The 22522-nt window shown below is 44.0% G+C and overlaps 1 protein-coding gene across 16 annotated transcripts in view; it reads right to left on the bottom strand.

Moving 5' to 3' along the window:
- Positions 1-22522, bottom strand: part of mast4 (microtubule associated serine/threonine kinase family member 4) — a 102487-nt gene that overhangs the window by 32944 nt on the left and 47021 nt on the right. For 6 of the 16 annotated variants that reach the window (XM_049019508.1, XM_049019514.1, XM_049019509.1 and 3 more), the window contains exons 4-5: positions 18302-18333; positions 11151-11231 (exon numbers count right to left, since the gene is read on the bottom strand). In XM_049019508.1, the coding sequence (XP_048875465.1) occupies positions 11151-11231; positions 18302-18333 (113 nt within the window). Of the gene's footprint in view, positions 1-5151; positions 5634-11150; positions 11232-12477; positions 12608-18301; positions 18334-22522 lie in introns of those variants that run through there. The other 10 variants (XM_049019513.1, XM_049019527.1, XM_049019515.1 and 7 more) reach the window with 5 other exon arrangements.

Below are 22522 nucleotides of genomic sequence, written 5' to 3'. Positions count from 1 at the left end.
ATGGTAGAATTTAAACGCCAGGTGATGTTTGCCCGAGGTCACAGCAGAAACCTTGCTGTGGGTCCCACATTGGCTCTGCCATGCGGGGTGACTCACATATGAAAAGTCTGGTCTGGACAGACTCCATGTAAGGCACAGTTAGCAGGGCTGTCTGTGTGAGTCAAGCATCCTTTATAAACAAAATATACAAACAAGCTGCAGTATCTACCATCAAATGCACACATTACAAACATGCCAGCTGTCTGCGCTGGTTTCCTCCCGTTATTCTCGTCTCTGCCCACTGTCCATAAGCATGCATCACATATCAGATGGCTCTGAACTGTCCGTTGTGTGTGGGTGCCCTGCGATGGACTAGAATCCCATCCAGAGTATCCTCTTCCCAGTAATTCCTAGGATAGACTCCAGGCTCACTGTGACTCGGCAGTGATCAACAATAACATTGATAAATGTCTGAATGCAAACTGGCCTGAAAATACCTACGGATCCTCTACACCTGAGAATTTCCTTTCAGAGAACGAATACTCTAGCATCGTTTCGTCAGTGAGCGTGAAAAGACCATCACGAAGTTTCACTGCTGGTCCCAGTTGCTCAGTGATGGGGTTTTATTCTTCCCAGAATGTTTTTAAAGTGACTGGAGAGCCTCATAACCAGAGAGGATGTCTAGCTTTACAAAGACAGTGGGTCCCTTAAAGCAGCCAAAAAGCGGTTCGATGATGGGTTACAGATTGAGGAACAAGATTCATACTCCTTATTAATGCTGCCCTAGTTAACTTCAGCAACTTCCTAGAAAAGACTGAATATGAAACCCATCGCACACTGAACACTTTCACCATATTATGACATTTTCATTCCAGTTTGGTATATCCACATCTGACCAAGGTGATAGAGCACAGTGACACCTTTCTATACCACCTGCATTATACTGTACTCCTAAATTCACCAGAATTTCATTATAGCTTATTCAACATGATTGGAATGGTGCAGTGTGACTGGACAAATCATACACATGAATGATTTAGGTCACCTGCTTAGGCTCATGGACCAAAATTCTTGATGGCATATTAAGTTCCCACTTGGCAAATGAGACAGACGCATTACGATACTTCAAATAGAGATGATTTCCCGGAAAGCTCAGTGCAACTGATAAAGCAGGTACTCACATTGAGAGAGAAAACTCCTTAAACCCACTCCTCTCTAAGCAGAACCGATAACCCCGACCTGAAGGCCTTTCTTGAAAATTGTGCAATACTTATATCATGACAGCGACCGTAAAAAAAACATCTAGGAGACGTGTGCAAAGCAGATCACCTTTAACTGCCTTTATTTATAGTATGCGTGTTGTGGGATCAGGCCTACTTTGAAGACAGTTTGACTCAGAGGACTGACCGATAGGACCGGAGAGGCTCTGGAAACTCATCTACACGACAAAATGCTTGCAATGGACCTGGCTTTTATTGGGGAATTCCCCATTTAGGGTCAACAGCAGAAGGATAAAGCCATATCCATAAACATATGCTAATATTCCCCTTTTAGCAGTAAAGGAAAGAATAAATGGCTCTCATATCCAGATTATAGGGTCTCAGAGTTACAGTGAACCCCACGCTGTTTTTTGTCTGGAAAAGAATCTCTCAACTGGGTTCACGGAAACGGGGCCCTGCCTCACTGATAGCGAGAAACACCATCAGGAGTGTGGAGGGGGGGCAATTGTCGTGGGATGTATTTAATCCAAAGGAAGGACAAAGGAGTTTAGGGGGGAGGTTACATTTACAAGTAGGCCAACATGCTCTGTTGCAGCAGTGTGGGAAACTCAGGCAGTGGCCCTGCCCCTTCCGCATGTTCAGTAGTGTGTGCGAGAGTGTGGGTGTGTGTTTGACCTGCCACGACTGAGTGCTAGACCGTGGGGACAACGCTTAACACGGCATTAACACAACAGACCGAAGCCTAATGCTCACATCCAGTCTAATGGGGAAGGGGGGGGGCAGTAAAGACTGCAGCCATATGCTGTCCAGCTGAACACCTGGTATATGTGCAGAGGGGCATTTAGGGGTTACTGAGGTTTACTAAGGGGCACACCACCAAAATTAAAAAAAAAAACAACAACAGTACACTTTACAAGTTATCCACCTTAACACAGATCATAAATAAAAATTTCTTTTTGAATCCTGCACAGCCACCCATCCATTCCATTATAGTGTTGTGGGAGGGAGCCTGGAGCCAATCCCTGGCAGTGCTGGGGTGCCCCCCGGACGAGATGCCAGTCCACAAGAGGGCATGCACCACCCCCCCCCCCCCCACACACACACACACACACACGACTATGGGCAATGGAAGCCCTATTAAATAATTTTCTATACTGAGACAGGTCTGGCTCATTCCCATCCGTTTTGGTGTCATAGCCAGTCTAGTTTGGTGAAGAGTGCTGTGAGTCAGAACCTCGTTCCTTGGGTCTGTGCTCAGGGACACGTACAGTGATCAGCACTCTGCCTTTGGCCACCTAGCGTCACTCACGGGGCTATTATTAGCACCCAGGACCTTAAGCCATGTCACACTCTCAGATAAGGTCACCCAGACCACCTCGATTTTAATGGACACACTGCAGAGGCTGTAGCTGCCGCAGAGCCGTCAGTACACGCCATTACATGCATTAAATGACGCAGGTTGTAAGGTCATGAAAAAGCCATAAGCAGCACTTCCTTAATGAGATTGAACCGGTCCCGCCCAGATGAGCCAGCTCTCTTCTTTCCATTCATCGTTTCAATTGGATTTTACTTATTTAAGATGCAGCGTGATGTCAAGAGCTATCAGCACACAAGAGGCCGCCAGCCACCTGAGCCACATGCTGGAGGGCGGCCAGCGCGACGGACGGGACTCCGGGCTTCTGGCTTGGCCGTGGACGGGCCCTAGTGTGTAATCTCACGGTTACCGACAGATAACCCCACCCGTGCTCAAGGCACAAACGACAGCGGCAGCACCCAGATACCTCACAGATAAACAAGGCAGCAACAAAAGAGCGATGCAAAAGTAAATCCTGCACCGTTTTACATTCCCACAGCTCTCCCACACATACAGACAGGGAATATCAGGATGTCACATGCCCCAAAGGGGAGGTTCCCTCTTTCAGATAAAAAAAAAAAAAAACCTGAGCTCTTGCTCAACAGACGGAATTGTAAATAATGTAAATGCCAGAAAATACCATCAAAATCCACTTTTAATGGCTAATTCAGTATCATTAAGCTGACACTCCAAATAGTACTTTTAAACTGGAAGGGCTCCAAGTCAAAGTTCCCATCCAGGCTTAACCACTATACATCTGGTGCGTAAAGTTGGTAACAGCAACTCAACACAAACATTTTTTTAAAGGAAAGGGCTATATTAATCATCAGTAAATCAGCAACATACTTGTATTAAGTTTCAGCAAAAGTTTAATATAATTGTGGAAAGAAAATCTATAAAACTTTATTAGTTTTTAATGCTTTCCAGATTTCAATAAGGTCAATAATACAAGACATTATTTCAAATTTAAAAATATAATAGAAAATTATACATTGTATATTTGTGCCATTGGCCATTTGAAAATAACCTCCATGACACCTCAAGAAATGGTAAGCCCTACAATTAAGTCCCTTGCCCACTTAAAATAAAGGGCAAAACAATAGAAGCACACAACAGTAAGAGGCTGAAGAGCCAGAGGCCAACATGTGCAGAGAGCAGGGCGATCCTCACTGCTAAAGCAGTAGCAGTGTAGCACCAAGTCAAGAGGTATTTTCCCACATTGAGCGACACCGAAGAGATAATCACCACGCAGTTCACCACCTTGATAAAGATACAATTACCAAAGGAAAACAAACCACACAGGCTAAAAAGGAGAGCGTTTTTATTGGCCAACCATAGCAAGATTAAAATGTCAATTTCAACCACAACACAAGACCAACTGAACGATCTGGTGTCTGGTTAAGGGAATGAACTAATGCTGCATGTGATTATTTCCAGGATATAATCGTAGGAGTCAGATAAATAGTCAGGATGGCTGGCATCCCGTATGAAAAATAAGAGCACTGTCTCATGTTATTCCACACAGCCACACTGCTGAAGCAGGCCGCCATCCCGGCATGACAAACGGCGCACGCCACTGTCTGTCTTGGCATTGTCAAAGGCACACCACCGAGACAGCCAAACATTCCCACTGATTTCAGTAATCCGTTATCCCATTGTACAAAACACCTTCAACACATCTCTCACCCCTGACCATTGGCCACCCAAAACTACCTCCCTTAGATCTTCTCTCCTCACAACACCTTTCAGATCAATAAAAGCATCTCTAGCTTTCGTCAACTCCAGCTCAACTGTAAGGAAATAGTATATAGGGCATGCAGATTTAGGCACCAACCCGGGAACTGACACTAAGAACGACCTGGGGAGGGGAAGGTTGTGAGCTGGTCAGGAAATCATCAATAAATAAATACAGTTCGACAAAGTAAGCTGAGAAGTGCGGGGCTGCTGATTAGGTTGGCAGGAGGCCTCGGCGCAGAGCAACACCTCAACATCTGTACAAGAGAGTGAGCGACTCTGCAGAGGGGAAGAGGGCTTCTGGGGTCATGCTACTGGTACAGAAAGTCATTCCCTCTCATTCATAGGGATTTCTTACACCACAGGAAACCATTTACGCCAGAAAACAAAAAGTCTCAGAAAGAAGCACGTGGGGACAGCTAATTCCTGATGAAAGGCAATAACAGCATCTGGCTAAAAATATGGATTTTCTAGCTTTCCTGGCATAAGATGAGTGACATTAGTGTATTGGGTGGAAGGGTCTTCTAATAATCTTCAGAACAGATACCAAAAACTCAAATACACAAAGGGTTTCTAATAAATTCAATCTTGGTGTCTCCACGAACTTATTTGCAAAAATCCTTTGTTCCCTGCACATGGGTGGAACAACAATGTATAGATAGTAATCAAACATTAACTGGAAGCCACCGCAGAGCTGACAAAGAACCACACACAATGGAGAAACACCCAAACATGTTTTTTCCATCTTGCTGCTATCATCCAGCAAAATTAGGAATAAGACCCAAGGTAAAGCAAACAAACCAAGTACAAAACAAAAACCTCAGCACTCCAAATCCCATGGTAACACACTGTCTAGATCAATACCTTTTAGACCGGCGAAGTCGAGCTCCAGTGAGGAAATGGGGCATGGAAAAGTTGGAGAGGACAGTCCAAAAGCTGGAGTCGGACATGACCTGGGAAACATGCCAGCAGCCCGGCAGTGGCGGCAGGGATCTCAGGAGACCAGGTGCCAACAAATGGTGAGCGGATGCAGGTTCACCGCCAGCGCTCCCAGTGAAGCGCTCGATCGTTCCCGGCACATCTGCAAGCAGCTGCGACATGCACAGTCTGACAGGAAAGACTGCAACGATCCAGTCGACGGGGGCCCCAAAGAATCCACCAGGGAGGCTTCGACCCTGTGGGTCGGATGCCAGGACACGGCACGTTTGCACAGCTGACTTGTGATTTCCCCCCCCTCCAGCCTGCCTCAATCGGTCTGATCCATATCCCAAACACTGTCTCTGCTAAACATGCTCCATATCATCTAACAGGACCATACCACTTCATGTTCTAAACGGGGGTGTGAGGGGAGAATGGCATTGCGTCAGCAACGTGCTTTGTAACATGTCCACAGCTTTCGCCGATCTGACTCCCCTGCAAAATCCCCCAGGAGGAATTATGGAGGCTTGTTTGAAATGTAAATAAGATCCTCCCCCATGGAGTCCCCTGCCCTGTGGTCTGGCTCCCCCCGTGTCAGCGCAGAGTGAGCAGGTCTGCCTCAGGAGTGCCTGACAGCAGCTCGCATTGCCTCCACCCCCCCCCCCCCCCCCCCGATTCCTCTCATCCGGCTGCTCAGCAGATAAGCCGCGTTATGAGGCTCCTGTAAGAAATGGACATTGCACATTGTAAAATAACAACCCCTTAATGCTCAATCTCACAAAAACCTCTGTGTCTCAAGCACAAACTGGTGAGGACTGGCACCGCCCCTGCGCAGTAAAAACAAGCGATTACATGCCTCAGAGCCCAAACTCCGAGGCTACATGTGCGCACAGGACCTCTCACCCCACGCCGGCTCAAAGACACAAAAGTGCAGGAACCGCCTTGCTTCAGGCTTAAAACTGGCGTCTCTCAAACTGGGCAGCACTGATGTTTACTCGAGATTAAACCCGCTGTATTTACAGCTTTCATATTCTTCTCAGGGATTACCTAAGGAATATGAAGTCTGTTGACCTGCGATATACAATCTGGCTTCTTTTTCTGCCTGGGGGGCGGGGCGGGGGGGGTGGGGGGGTGGTAAGGACCCGAGGATGAAGATAATGGCCTCTGTTCTGATTGCTCCCTGAGAGAGGTGGTGTCAGAGAAAGCAGTCCTCTGATGATCATGGGGGGGGGGGTGGCCTGGAGCGTTCCAGATTCATGGATGTCCATCCTGAAAGCTCGGCACAGAGAAGACCAATGTAAAACCAGAACATAAAGCACTGCTATTCTTTTTCAAAACTTCAGAGGCGCTCTTGCCAATATGGCGAAACACTGATAGTAACGGTGCAGACAGAAAGAAGCGACATGCTCCGTGCTGGTGCATTGTGGGTGGAGAATGGGACAGACCTGCAGACACACATCCCCGTGTGGATAATATACCAGGATGTAAACAGTGACGTCACTTCGGGGTCTGTCCCTCACCTGATCAGGCCATTCAGAGGAAAGTGGAACGTTTTCAGGAGTTAAACTTGGAAGTCACTCCCAGGGAATGGGATCTGTTTGTAGAGGGCCGATGCTCTTCCGGCCAAACACAACGTGACTCAGGTCTAAGATTACAGAGCACTTCGTGCCGGTCTGTGGAAGATAAGCAAGCCCATGTGCCTTTCTGAAACATCTAATCTAAAGCAGACTCCAGGGGTGGATACTGTGCCCAAATCGATGACGATCGTGTCTTTTGAGCAGTGCTGCCACACCAAACCCCTCTGAGGTTTTCAGAAGGTGTGCGTGTACACCCGTGCACCTCTGTACCATGTTTCCATAACACTACTCGCCCCGTACCTTTACTTGTTGAAACTACACCCATAATACGTTAAATCATGGAAGTTGTGTAACAACTGTCCCATTTCTTGCCTCATGCAAGCCAAAAATAAATAAAAATAAAAACAGAAACAGAACCAAATAATTAAAATTATAAAACAAAAGGAAACTTTCCAAGAAGGTGTTTATTTAAATTTTTTTTGGTGTTTAATTTTAAACCAAACAAATTACATCATCTGTCCGTGTTATGATTGCTTATCCTGGCCACAGTCATACACAATCAAGGGCCACCTACTTTGAAAGATAATATATTGGAAAAGCATGACCACAGAGCTCATTTAAAATGCAAAATGGCATTTGTTCTTGGGACATAAACTGCACGAAGCCTTGGGTTCATTCAGTCTGAGCCTGATGAGTCTGACTGAACTCTCAGCTGCAAAACTATGCTAAACTGCCAGAATTGAACAGAATAGCTTGAGAGATTCAAACTCGGCAGTCTGGCTGTTTTTCTGGGTAGACATTTGGCTCTTAGCCTTACAAGTTTTAGCTGAGCTCCTCATAACACTGTCTTGTTTCCCAAATGTTTTTCAACCTCATTTACAAAATGGGTTCAATCACACATACGTTAAGGTCACTGCTATATGAAGGCTAATGCGTAACAAGCAACGCAAGACCGTTCCGTAATACTAGTACTTATACTTAATACTCGCTGGTTAAAAATAAACAGTTTCATTACAAACCAAAAACAACTGCTTATTTTAACAGTATTTAAAAGGAATTTAAAACCAAGTGTCAAATAAATTTAAGATAACGCAGCTCTACCCTCACACAAGACAGGGGGGGAAACAGAAAGTAACCATTAATGAGGAATTCAATAACTGCTAGCAGCTCGCAAGATTGCATTAATGAGGAAAAAAGTATGTATGTAGGTAACTGAATGAATCCGCACAATGTTGATTAACAAGATGCACATGCAGGGGGCGCTGTAGAAAAAATGTCACCATAGGCCCCCTGTTTAGTTTAGCATTGGTCCCATCTAAATATACTTAGTCAAGTGGGAGGGAAGCAGTAGGTTTTGGGACCTCTAAAGTGCTCAGCCCCCTGAATCTGCCATGCCCCTACAACACCTCTATGCACATGTAACTAAGATATTTCTAGAAGAGGTATACTTGTGAGCAGGCTAACTATTAGGCAGATGCAATAATAATTCAAAATAATCACCTGGGAAAAAAAAAGTATTAAAACAATGTATTTTGCACGGCCAAGATTATGCTAGAGTGGGCTAAAGCAGGCTGAAGGAAGCTATAGACGGCTAAAGTGAACTGAAGCAGGCCATGTATAATGTCATAGTTCACAGGGACATTGATGGCAGGGATAATTATTGCAAAGGTTTATTTAAAAAATAAAGAAAACAATGCCATGCACTGTGCGCCATTATATTGCCAATTTTATTGCAATGCTAAGGTCAAAAAAGCTTTCAGCCACAGGCAGGCGAGAGCCCAGCTACAGGCAGGTATGGCAGAGTGCAGAAGACTGACTCCTGATGTGTTTATTCTCCACCCCTGTGCTCAAATTTACATTCCTTAGAGAGGAAACATCTGCTTATAATTAATTCTGAAATGGAGTGTAATAACCAAAATGCATATCATTAAATCTGTCCCTTTTGGACATCTCTCCTCTGTTTTACCTACGCTGTGCTACATATTTGTAATTTTGCTGGACTTTTAAAATGGCAATCTCCCGAAAACACCTGTGACTGAACCAGTCCTTCCATTTGTGATAATATCCATTTTCAGAGTAAAAGCACATTCGCTCACAAACTAAACCCCATTTACAAACTTCCAGTGACAACAGACCACCCCACACACACTCACTCTCAAACAAACACACACACACACACGCAAAGAGAGAAAAGATATTTGTTCCAATTATGCCAGTTAACGACTACCAATATTATTCATCAAAAAAAAAAAAAAAAAATCAACAAATTATTTTCTTATTGACCGGAATTTTATAATGAAAAGGACGCAACAGCACAAAGGACATCGTGCAAGTGCAGACACTTTATTTACTGTATACACATTATTTACAATGTGAATATGAAGATAAGAGAATCACAAACAGGGTGTGAGAATGGAAGGGGGCACCATGCCGCCCCCCAAAAGAAGAAGTCGCATAATGAAAACAGAGAAATGAAATAGAAATTCCAGACATGTATTAACTTTGCTCACAACAACTTACCAACTAGCTACATAGTAGTATAGCACTTTTGAGAATATTAAACGTATCTACTGTGGGGAAAAAAATACATATATTTACCTCATACTGCATCCTGTTTTTCATTTTATACATTTAAACCTGCCACTGAAAGGTTCATGGTTGTAGCCATTTGACGCAATTAGCATTCTCCTCGCTGACATGTAAGCAATGCTGTATGGCACAGTAACAACCCTACAGAGGCGTAACCGGGACAAGCGTGTGATAAAGGGATCATCGAGCAATGATGAGAACAGGCCTCCAGCCAAGCCTATAAATGGGTCACAGCAACATGTACCCAAAGTCTGATTCACCTCCACATTGGTCCTGAAAAGGTCCAATCTGCATCCCACTCCAACCTCCGGTACAATTCACATTAACCATAAATATTTGATTCCAGTATGAATGGAACAAAAAAATAACACAGTAATAGATAAAAGCAAAACAAGAGTGTATGTCCATGGGCAGAAAAACCATCACTGAAAATATAAGGAGTTCCAAGAAAGATTGCATTTATGACATTAAAAAAAAATATTAATATTCGGAAAAGCCCTGTAGCACACATACAAACGAGTTTTAAAGGTAAGACGTACCATATCAAACAAAATTTTTTGTGAACTCATCTGCAAAACAGACAAATTTCTCATTTGAATGCAAACAATGTGCAGACAGCCCCACAACAGCAGTAGACAGGGATTCTCATTAATTATGGGGCCACAGCACACAGACACACGCACACACACACACACACATTACCAGACTGACTGCTGAGTCACTGTTTATAGGAATGGAGAAGTCCAGATCTACAGAACAATGTGAACAAAGTTAGGTATTCTTTGGCTTTAAATAAACTTCAGACACACGGTCCAAATACTCATAATTATATCAACTGACATAATCATCAGTTAACAATGTCATTATATTCACAATATTTAACTGCCCAATATCCAAAATATAACACAAAAGTTATTTCTAACATACCTACAGACATCATACAGAATTAACTGCCACACAGTGCCCATGATGCCCTTGATACATTCCACAGGCAGCAGTACAACACATCTTTCCCAAATCACATTACGTTTACCTGGGAAAAGGCTGCATTCAGCGATCTGGACTTTTATGACCCATCAAAGCTGACCACAAGAACACTATTATTGTGTAAACACCAGCTAATCACGACACAACAAACAATTCTCAATGAGAGATTTCATATTTGAAAGCCGGGACCCAGGCGTGGGAAACAAAGGCCCATTCACAGGGGTCTGCAAAGTGAGAAATGTAGGAAACCCTCAATAAAGCAACCCAGGCCCAGTCTGTCAAAGCCAACAGCCAAGAAAGTTTCTTGGAGATCAGGCTGTTAATTAACCCTAAAACTGGCCAGAGTGCCCTCCATTCCCCAGTCCCTCTGCTTCTGTACCATACCAACTTGCTGCATTCCAATCTTCAAACAAAAACAAGTGAAATCCCCCAGCATTATTAGTTACAGTCTATTATAGTAAGATCCCTCTCATACCTTACCTATAAAATATCAAAGGATACAGCCTCTTCAGATTTATTTTTTGTTTTAAACAAATAAAAGGAACAACTGAAGTATGATCTTATAAACAAAGAATCAAATTAATTGACCACACTGCAGTACCATCATCAAAACTGGATCACCAGGCATTGTCTGCCAATAACAACACAATAACAAAACACAAACACACACCAAAAAAAACAAACCACTAACACTGTTACAACCTCAGGTGTGAACTCACAGCTCTACATACGAGTTGGGGAGGAGCTGCCAGCCACAGACGAAACAAGCGTGTCATAGAAGCTTGCTCTTACCTCCAGAAATGAAAAGCGTGCAGCGGGCTGCATGGACTGCAAGGGCTTGTGGGAGTTGGGCTCAAACTTCTTGGAGTGAGGCTGTAAGTTAAATTGAGTTTCATAAACAGTAATCCTTTCACATGACCCAATGGACAGCAACAACTTCTTAATCTCAGACCTAACCTCCCTGAATATGGACCATCATGAACATGATTTCTGAAGCGAGCAGGTGACACGTCTCATGAAAGCCTTACCATGCTACTTAAAAAGGGGGCAGAACGTATAACTTAGAATAAAATCCTTTTTCCCTTAAACTTGAAGGCACTGGCTAGATTGATAAACCTACGAAGGTCATGGACTTCTGCCAGCAGAGGGTCACCTGCTTACCTGAAGGAGGTAAGACCACAACAGGGCAAAAACGCAACCCTCTTAAATGCGGCTCGGGGAGACTGCAGCAAATGACAGCTACAGCTTGATTCAATAAACTGGAAGCCATTGGTCATGCTCATGTGGGCACCTCAAGCTCCGACCATTTCTCAGATTAATTTTTATTATTCTGCTCCCATGATCTTACAAATATAGTTTATACGTAGGTAATAATGTAGATAACAAAATGCATAGCTATTCTTCATTTCACACATAACAAATGCTCTAACTGCATAAAACGGTAACTAAACTAGCTGAAATTAAGAATGCACTGCCGTAGTAGAGCAGCTCCACGTCAACAAAACAATATAATCTGCAGCACACTGTATTGATGTGTGCAGATGTGTCTCCGTGGCAACACCATCAGCGGTGTAAGTTCCGCACTGAGCACAAATGTAAACATGCTACAGGGACGGCTACATCCAAGGGACATCATCTCTGAGAACCCCGCAGGCTCCAGGTTAAATGCTGACAATACATAATTCTCCGAGCTTCTCCTTAATTCTCTACCATTCAGGCGAGCCTATTCACAAACAACACAGGGCCTTTTGTCAGGCTACTTCACCGGCTAAAGCATCGATTGCTTGCTGCCAAACAGCTCCAATAACTGGCGCACTGTCGGGACGATTAAGCCCGGTATCGGCACAGGCGGAACGGTCAGGTTGCGTCACGGAGTGGCACCAGCCTGATGACTTAAGCTAGCGGTCAGAGATGCGGGCTGCCGCTACCGCTAGCTAGGTGCGGTGTACATACAAATAAACAAAATAATGAGAAGCGCTTCCTGCAGATTCGGCTGCAGTGGAGCTGCCTGCACCACCAGCAGCAACTGTACCCATAACAATTAGAAAGAAAGACAAAGGTAGGCAGCTATAAAAGGAGACAGGCTGCGGTTCAAGGCTCAAGAGAGGGAAATACTCACTCCAGTGTCAGCCCCGGAATTCTCAGTCTCTCCCGCTGGGCTTTCATGGCGGCACTGCACTTGCTGCGCTATTGTGGAAATGATATATTCATACCGCCAGCATCCCCGTGCACGCAGAGAGCCAAGCCCGAATACTATAAAGGAATGGGCTAACAATACCTCGGGGGGAGGGGGGGGGGAGGAGGGGGGTTGGTGCTGAGGAGCGGGGTGGGGGGGAGAGCCACTTACAATCTTACCACATCCAGCACAAGCTGTCAGATAAGAATGTCAGCTGCCTGGGGAAGGCGGGGATTCTGGACGCTGCCCCCCCAAGTCCCGCCCCCCTTTACCCTTCCACCTCTGTGTTCCCACCCTCCCCCCACCAGCAATGGTGAGTCGCTCCATCAGCACAGCAGAGCTGCCTTCTGAGCTCTTCAGCACCACCCCCCTCCCACTGGCCATTCTGATTATGTGAGAAGCATACTTCTGACACACGGGGACAATGTGGGGGGGGGGGGGGTAGGTCATCCTGTGTCTGACGGCCTGGGGATTCACAAAGAGGGGTATTGTAGGAGGTGGGGACACGAGAGTCACCATAACCAAATGAAGTCCCCCCCCCCCTCCGATCTATACTGTCACCCTCAATTGACCACCGCTATCATCTCTGACATGCTGCAGTATGCCCTGACCTCAGGGGTACCCCCCCATGACAGGCCACAGGCAACTCGCACATCTTGTGCAGAAATCATGTGTGTGGCTGACATTCCAAACAGAATCGGGGGGGGGGGGGGGGGGGGGGGGGTCGAATAATGTCAAATTAACTGAAAACCAAACGGCTGACACTGAAGAGGAAAGAAATGGAATGCAGCGACAGGGCCAGCTGGTCCAAACTGGTCTACCTACCCAGTACATGAGTGTATAAACAGACAAACGTAGTGAAGATTCATATACAGATTAAGGGAAAACAGAAATACACATGGCTACGTAATAAAGGCATTATCGGCTTGGGTCAGCTCGGGTGTAAACGTGCCCTTCGTGATAGCTGATACCATGCTCAATGGCGGCTTTGGCCTCTACAATCAGCTGGTCAGCGCAGTCAATAATGATACACAAACCTCCAGCTAGCACTCGTATTAATTTTTGATAATGTTGAGGTGTGGCGTGTGTATGACGTTTTCAAAAATATAGAAACTCACACTCACACTCACACTCACACAGTCACCTTTGTACTGAGCAAAGAGCTGTCAAAATGCTACACACCCAGTGACTAGCTAAACCTTTACAATACTGCACACCTAGAGTAGTCACGACAAATAAATTTAAAACAGCATACATGTTCCTTAAAAATTGATGCTAAGGGGGCTTTTTATATTATTATTCAATTAAATTTATACTTACTGTTTAGTTAGAAGCTTGTTCTACTGAAAATCATGTTTAAGTTTTAGCAGCTCAGGCAGGCAGGCAACGCAGCCAGGAACATACCTTATTAAATCAGCCACTCATAGGAACATGGTATAGCAAATGTAATGCATTTTGCTCCTTTGGCAGGATACCTTCTTAATAAGGTTATTGAAGACTAAAATTAAATATCTAAGAGGTTTACACGGGATCGTAAAGTCCGCAGTATTTCTCATAATGAATAAAAATCCATAAAACCCAAACTGAGACTCTTTCTTAAAAGTGTGAGGAGGAATAAATATGAAGGACAAGGAACCATAGTTGGGCTAAAAGATTCTGGAGGGAAAATTTAGTCCCATAACACTGATACAAATCCTGAAGAAGCACCTAATGTCAGTCAGTACTGTACATGTGTACCTGTCCTCAGCACATTTACCACAGCTCCCTAATAACCTAATAAACGCTAATTATGAATGTACAGCATTACTGAAACGAGTCCATACACGCCTGATTCATTAGTGAATAATGACAGTGCTTATAATTCACATATCTTGCAGCCTGCTGCAAGTTTTTGTCTGGCTTTAAGTTGAGCAAACCCCAATGAGCGATATAAAACAATATATGACGAATAACTTCAAGGAATTTTTGGATTGCATAACTATGGGCAACAGGTTTTTTTTAAAATACTAAAAAGTAAAGCATTAGCATCCGGAACCAGTACACATACAAGAGGTATTAAACAATGAACTTTAGCTATTGCTGTGGCAGCTGTGCTCAGATTATTTAGCACTTTTAGGCAGGAAAGCATACTTATAAAAACACTCACATAAATATTCAGCAATACATAAGCATCACATTACGTATATGGTTACCGTGATGTTGCCACCGCAAACCCGCACATAGGCTTAAACATTAATGGCACCCAGCGGAAGCTATTCATACACACCTATAACATTTTCATGTATTTACATTTACTTATTTAGCAGACGCTTCTGTCCAACGAGACACGCAAGCGAGGGTCAGAGAACAAGGTCAGCCAATATTTCTAGACCAGCTTCGAGTTCGAGGCTTTGCTCAAGGTTACATCACTACCAGCCATGGGATTTGAAATGCCGGCCTTCCGATCGCAGGTACAGTGTCCTATCCTGCAGAGCCACATGCCGGCCAGCATAAGGGATGTGCTTCCTGCGAAGGATTACATATGGAGGGGAGACGAAGGGAGAGAGCCGACGAAGTGACACTGCAGCAGCTCGCTATCGAACCCTGCAGTTTTATAGAAGCCACTATGGAAGAGTTTACAGTCATCACTGGCTGACCACAGACCACTGCAATATTGCTTCATCATCTAGAAGCAACTTCATGCCACCAAACCACTATTAGATTGTGCTCTTCTGTGCCTCATGTTGGTAATGGTGGACTATTAAATTAGCACATGACTCACCAACAGCATCGTGTGGCAGAAGGGCCACACAACGCAAACAGATTTTTATTAAGTAGGACAAAGTGAGCTGGAGATGCACCAAGTCAAGGCCCAGACCAAGAAGCCCTTCACACACCTGTACACAGCACCCACATCTTCACATATAGCTGATCAGAGCGGCCTCTTTGGGGACAGAAAATCATAGTTGCATAATAATCAGGGTCCAGCCAGACATTTCCGGCTGAAACTTAGCCAATGCAAACATCACTTGATATAATCAATTGTAGCACAGTCATTAAATCAGGAAATGCGGGCAATTTGTTCAAAGTGCACACTCAAGGATGGGAGGGGAAGCAGTTATTTTACAAACATGTGACCTCAGCTCATCATAGGGACGCAACTTAAGGAAACAGCCATCTATACACCTAAGTTAAGGGGAGCATGGTTAAAAACAGGCTGTCTGTTATCCTGTACCTTCTTTCTGTATCACTTTAACGAGGGTGTCAGCTGCGATTAAAAATGGCATATCTAACACTAATGGCAAGAGTCACACTGGAAACAAAAGCCAACAGCAAGTAAATCGCAGCAGTTAAGATGAGAACCTGCAAAGCCAAACAGCTGCCAGGGCTGGGCTCATTACCTTAATGGAGTCAGAAAATCATGTAAAATATCATGTCCAGTGTAACAAGCCAAGTATGCAAATATCGCACCTTATTAGCACGTCTTAGGGGGTTAAAATTATAAGGCCCAAAAAGCATTTAAAATTGCATACATATACTGGGTCTGAATACTTTCAGGGTTTGATCACAATTTCCCATTCTGCAGACATTCAGTCATGCAAGCAAGATACAATCAGAGTAACAAAAGCCACCAAAGAAAGAAGCAGGGCATAGCACTGGCGATAAGGGGAGAAGAGCCAACAGCCGGCCGACAGCCTTTTGGTTGTCCAGCATAAAAGCCAGACTGCAAATGCATCCAGGATGCTGTTCTCAATAGCATGAGACAGAAGAGGGCACCATGTTTTCTGTCAATGAACCTAGACTTTTTTAACTTGAATCCTGCAGCTGAAGGTGTAGGTCCAAAAGACATACAAAAGCAGTAGAAAAAAAAGCATGGGTGCCCTCCTCCCCCACATGTACAAGACGCAAAAAAAAAACTCAACTCAAATCATGAAGAGATTCTGTACAGTCGGGCTATGCAATGACAGTCACCTCCCTGTTCATATTTCATGGCCATTATTCGGTTCATTTTTAACATGTTTTCAGTCCTTTTCCATGTAACGTAATAAATTTCACCATGGGCAGTGTGTTACAAACCCGCCCCCCCACCTAAAGCAGCCTAAACAAATCACACAGTAAGCACTTCCCCTCACACCTACGCCTAGACTGACGTACTCTCCTGTGGGCTGCCCCCATTTCATTGTGGCCTGCACTCCGCAAGGACTAGCAGCTACAAAGTCACGGGCTAATTCTTGCAGTATCCCACCGGGGCTGTCACTACACCTGGGATCACGCGGACCTCAGCTGCAGGTAGGTCTGCCTCACCACGGGGGACAGGGAGGAGACGCAAGGGAGGGGCCAAGTAAGACAGAGCCAGATAACGCATCTCCCAGCGGCTCTGTTGGGAGGGCACCCCCTGCATTAGGAGCATGGTGATGTTTCAGAGACTTGTCAACGTCACAGAGGACACCCCCCCCCCCACGATGAAACGCAGAGCAGATTGACATTTACTCCAGGACCAAGCCAGACTCTCAACTGGAAGTGTGATAGCCTGGGCGGAGCTGCCATGGCTATGGGCATAAAGGTCACACAGTCGGTCTCTCTGAAGGCAGCCATGCTGTCTGACTGAGAATCTTCTCTTGTCCCATCAGGGGGTAATGAAACATCTTAAAAGTCCAAACACAGCCTGAGAGAAGAGAGGACTATTTAAGTACAAAATACATTTTTAAACACTAGAGACAGCCATCCTTGTTTGGCCTCATGAATACTATCCATTTCTTTTTTAGGCAGGTATCATCAGCATTCATATTAGAAAATTAGACCATGTTAGAATGAGTGTATTTACACAAACAATACTAACATATTACCACTATTACCTAAAATCCACATCTATGATTCCCACTACTCCGCTCCTGTTTAAAACAGCCTAAAACTAACGAGCAACAGAAACAGCTATCCGTCCATGCATGCATGCATGTATCCATCCATCTTTCATTGTTTTTAAAACAATGATAATAAAGATCTATTCTATCCATCAATCCATAAACTAAGCCAGACAGTGGGTAACTTGCATTTCATTTCAGCTGTTCCCAGCAAGAACCATCCAAATACTCTAACCACACGGCTCAGTCCCAGTCTGGCTTTTCATTACAGGATGCTTCTGATGATCACCAGGTCCCATTTCCTATTTAAAAGCTGCTAAAGGACATAAGATACATTCATGTTACATTCAAGTCCTTCACACATCGGAATGCGCCACAACCCCACTGAATGTTTTGCAGCATTTAAGAAGAGGCACCAAGAGCTCTGTTCTGGGGGACCTTCGGCATGATGCTACAGGATTACCACTAATTAACAGCCATGTTTCCCAAAGGGACGTGGCAGGGCACCCCAGGCACAAGACCCCCTGGGAGCTCTGCATCCGAGTGGAGTGCCCCCCCGTGTACCAGAATGGGCCTTCAGCCAGGCCACGGTCAAAGCACGGCGACCAAAGACCCCCAAGCTCAGCGTGTCTTGGCTGGCGAGCCCCAGCTCTGTTTACCTATGTGACTGGGAGGTCTCGAACCCAGGTCAAAAGGAGAAAGGCCAGTACCTTACACTTACATTCTGTGAGGTCACTCCCACAGAACACCCAGGAAGTGCAAAACAAACACACAGTAGACTCACTGTACTGAATCTATCAGCGAAATCACCTCTTTAGGGTGTTTCAACCCTAATGCAATTATCTTCCACTACTTCACATTATGACTCTCCTTGTCTATCAATGAACATCATATCAGCAATTGAGACTTTAAACATTGGTACTTACAAACTCCCTCTTCGTGGAAGGCTCAGTTCCTTCTGTGGAGGGGAGAGGGGGAAAAAAGTAGCATGAGTATTAGGACAAAAAAAACAGAACACTCAGATTTGTTACAACAGAGTCATGAAATATTCATACATACAGTGAGAATACAACATGCTTGAGTCAGACATTCCAGGTTGCCGAGAAGCTATAGGCATCATTTCAGATAATACTGACCGGCAACGGGTACCACACACATGAGAACACTGCTGACTGTGTTCACAAGAGCACTAAACACTAAATGACAAGCCCTCCTTTAAAGACCCAGTCCACTTGTGATGGAATGAAATGAATGATTGAATGAAATTCAATTAAGAACAAAAAAAAACATTTCCACAAATGTTACACCCAAAGAAGTATGGTTGCAATCGCAAATGATGCCATATTAAGCATTACACATATGATGCACATTTCCATTTAATTAAAAAGACTTTTTGTTTTCATCCAATATCTGAATTTACCAACTTTCTAGGTTGGTGCCCTCACTCAACCAAAGCCAACAGAGAGGGCTGCCTATGCTCTGGAACATTTACAGAATTCCTAGTATGGCTCTAAATTCCCAAAGGCAGCTGTATCCCTAAGCAGGGATACAGCTGACCTCACTCTCGTTATCCAAATTTACCAGTGAAGTCATCAGCACTCACACTAACAGCTCTTCATGCTCTCACTAGTGACTAATCTGTCACGCGTTTAAAATATGAAACATATACATAAATACCTGTCGCATGCAGAATTAAAATGTAACTGATAGCCATACTTCCTTGAAAAACCAATGGGACCGATAAACTAAGGTCATTCTCATGAAATACTTAGAGCCAAGATATTTGTCATTTATGTTTATTATATGTTACAAAATATGTAATATTTTCATTTTAAAAAAGGCTTTCAGACCATTTTAAAATTTACATACATACACTAAAGATTAAGTGTGACACTGAATATTTTGGTTCTCCGTCAGAATTAGAATCCTAAAAGCGCAAATTCCTTTTACTTTTTGTACTTGCTGGATAAAGGATTCCGATTCATACAAGAAAATATTTTCTGTAGGGAAACCATAAGAAAAACATTTTAAAAGCAAATGATGCTGAACCCAAACAACAAGTAAAACAGTGAAGTTATAAATATATGCACATTTAGCATAATTAAACTGCTTTAACCCATTAGAACAGTAACAGTGACTAAATTATGGGACACTGCAGAACTTAACAGCACTTCACCAGTAGAGGGCGCTGTATACTATTACAAAAAATCTGCAACTTCATTCAACATGAAGTACAGCTAAATTTACAGTCAGTTTTTAGACGCAGACCCTTGCACACAGAGATTAGTCATCGCCAGAATGTGTTCCACTTCTTTCAGCTTTGGCAGCTGACACGCAAGATGCAACCCGTGTCAGTCGGTCAGTGCAACCAAAACCGAAACGGCTCCCGATCTGTTCATCGAGGATGTTTCCGCAGAACAGAAGAAAGGCCCAGGACTGATCCAATATATGATAAGACAAGAGATGGAGTAAAAATGACCGAGATTACACAGAGCAGAGGGCCGGGTGCCGCCCATAGCCCCTCTGAGCTGCAAGCCCAGCCCAGCTGTGCTTCTTCCATCAGGGGCAAGGTGACACTAACATCTAACAAGCGACGCAGAAGCCTCCTTCCCACTGCTGTGCCCAGTGTGCCCGTCAGCTATTTCTGACAGACTCAAACAAGGACATATATCCCACCTACCGGCAGCTTTACATGGGCTCAGAAGGCCAGAGAAAGGAGCACACCCAACTCTGAGTTCCTAACCTCTGTCTACATAGCAGTTTAAACATCTAAACAACTAAATATTAAAGCAATAATTGACCAATCCTTTCTCGATACCAGAAAAAGGTGCAACTGCATACCGACTCACCAGCAGTGATACTTTGCTTGCATTGATTCATCCACATGCAGAACACGGAGTTCACTCCCGTCTATTTCCTTACTGACTCAAAGTCATATTATCACTCTTCAAAGTACATATCACGTCGTCACCTTAGTCTCAGTAACACACCGCGTCATCATTATGCCCCTGAATCTCATCCCTACACATAGGTAAGCACAAGAGGCCATGATTTATTAGGAAGAGCAGACAAGGCACACATCGCCTAGTTACCTTATGAAAATCTGAGTGTGCTGGCTTAAAAAATTCAGATCTGCCCAGCAGGATGGAAATGTGCTATTAGATCTTCCTTTAAGAGGGGGGGAAAATATTAGGCTTAAAACAGAAAAATGTCAAAAGCAATCAAAAAAAGCTCTAAAAGCAGCTGTCCAGTTCTAGATTATGGCTTAACATCCATCACCCCTGCCACCGTGTCAGCATTTCAATTAAGGAACCGGGTTACATGGGTCTAATTACACGGGAAGTATGATGGAGTCTTTCACCAGGACCTCCAGTGTCAGCTGATCATGGATACAAATTAATTCCATTATATGTGGGTGCTTACTACCCTTGTAACAACACAGGCAACACAGGATACAAGGCAAAAGAAATACCGGAGAGACAATGCAAACTTTATCCTGCAAAACACACAACTAATAAGAGCTAAACAATGAAACATGGCCTCTGGACACAATGCTGTGCTTTGATGCTACAGGAAAGGAGACCAAATGGCCAGAGATCCTGCAGAAAAAGATTTAGTAAAGTCCTGACCTTGTTCTGAAAACTTCCGCAGCCTAACACCATGACACAGAACACTACACCCAGGCCTGAATGCCATTACAACAGAGATTGAGCACACCTGTATGGTTCCTTTGTTGAGGACAATTTTCCGCACATATGGTCGTGATTCTGCTAAATTCCCGGGGGCACCTTCAGCTGCGCCCACACCTGCCTGCTCAGCACACTTTACTTCCTGTTCCCCACGCTGACTGACCAATAGGAAATGTTCCTTAGGGGAATAGGGACACCAAGCCACACCTGCACCAAGGACACTGTCTGGGGACTGGCAGATCACACCCATTTTCTGCCTTGTACACGTCCATGAGGCTCAGGTTAAAGAGGGTGCATGAAGTTAGGCCACACTTGACTCCCCACAATAACTCAGCTGTAGACTGTTTCAGTACACATAAATTGACACTGAGTCCTGGAGGATTAACTGCCAAATTAACCATCATTACCACCTCTCGGAGATCTGAGTGTTATTCAATCACATTCGAGCTCCAGATCACAAGCCATCACATCCAGACAACTCCTCGGGTTAAGCTAAATCATAAGGCTAAGCATTTCAGTGGCACTGTGCCATATCGGTGGGTTGAGAAAACCAGTGTGTGCGCGTCTCGGGGGGGAATCAGCAGGGCTCCACCCTGCCTGGTTGCGAAAACAGCACCACACTTAATTTCAACATTGAGCTTGCATTCAATGTGCTGCTGTAGCCAACCAACATTTAACTTAAATACGCTAAGATCCAAAAACTACTTCTGCAATGATTACAAGTGTTTTATTCCTCATAGTTATTCCTCAAACTAGGGATAGGCGGATCCACATCATTTCAGTTCCAATACGATTCTGATACACAACTGCTGAAACCTGTCTTTACTTTAATATTTTTATAAAATATCTATCTATTCATCTGTCTTTGTGCGTAATTATTATTATTATTATTATTATTATTATTATTATTATTATTATTATTATTATATATATATATATATATATATATATATATATATATATATATATATAAAAATCTTGAATTAGGCTACTAGGAACATACATAATGTACAGTTCCACCTCATTTGTACATCTTGTTTTAAGCCTTTTTGATCCATTTCTCCCACTGGCAACAGCGACACTTATGCTTCGTTACAATAGCAGCCACTCATGTATCACAAGCTGCTGCGTGTGCGCAAAACAGCCCAAGCTAGTGTCCCCCAAATCATTCACTGCATTTTTCATATTACTTGCGTTGTCTCGTACAATTATGTGCGCTTTGTTTAGTGGGATTTTCCACTAAAAACTACTCCCACCTCTCAAAATTTGTATTTACAAAGATTGCAACTCCCTGTACTACTAGTTGCTGTTAAAAGCGTATAATACTTCCAGATCATCACCCTCTTTTCCAAAGTTCTTACGCTTGTCGTACTGCAAAGACTATGCACATGACGTCACAGCAGGCAGAAGTCACTGCGCTCGCACCCATTGAGTGGCAGAATAACTGTGGCAGCGATA

The sequence above is a fragment of the Brienomyrus brachyistius genome, chromosome 7, assembly GCF_023856365.1.
Source record: "Brienomyrus brachyistius isolate T26 chromosome 7, BBRACH_0.4, whole genome shotgun sequence".
Classification (NCBI taxonomy): domain Eukaryota; kingdom Metazoa; phylum Chordata; class Actinopteri; order Osteoglossiformes; family Mormyridae; genus Brienomyrus; species Brienomyrus brachyistius.
This window is presented reverse-complemented; position numbering and strand designations above follow the sequence as displayed.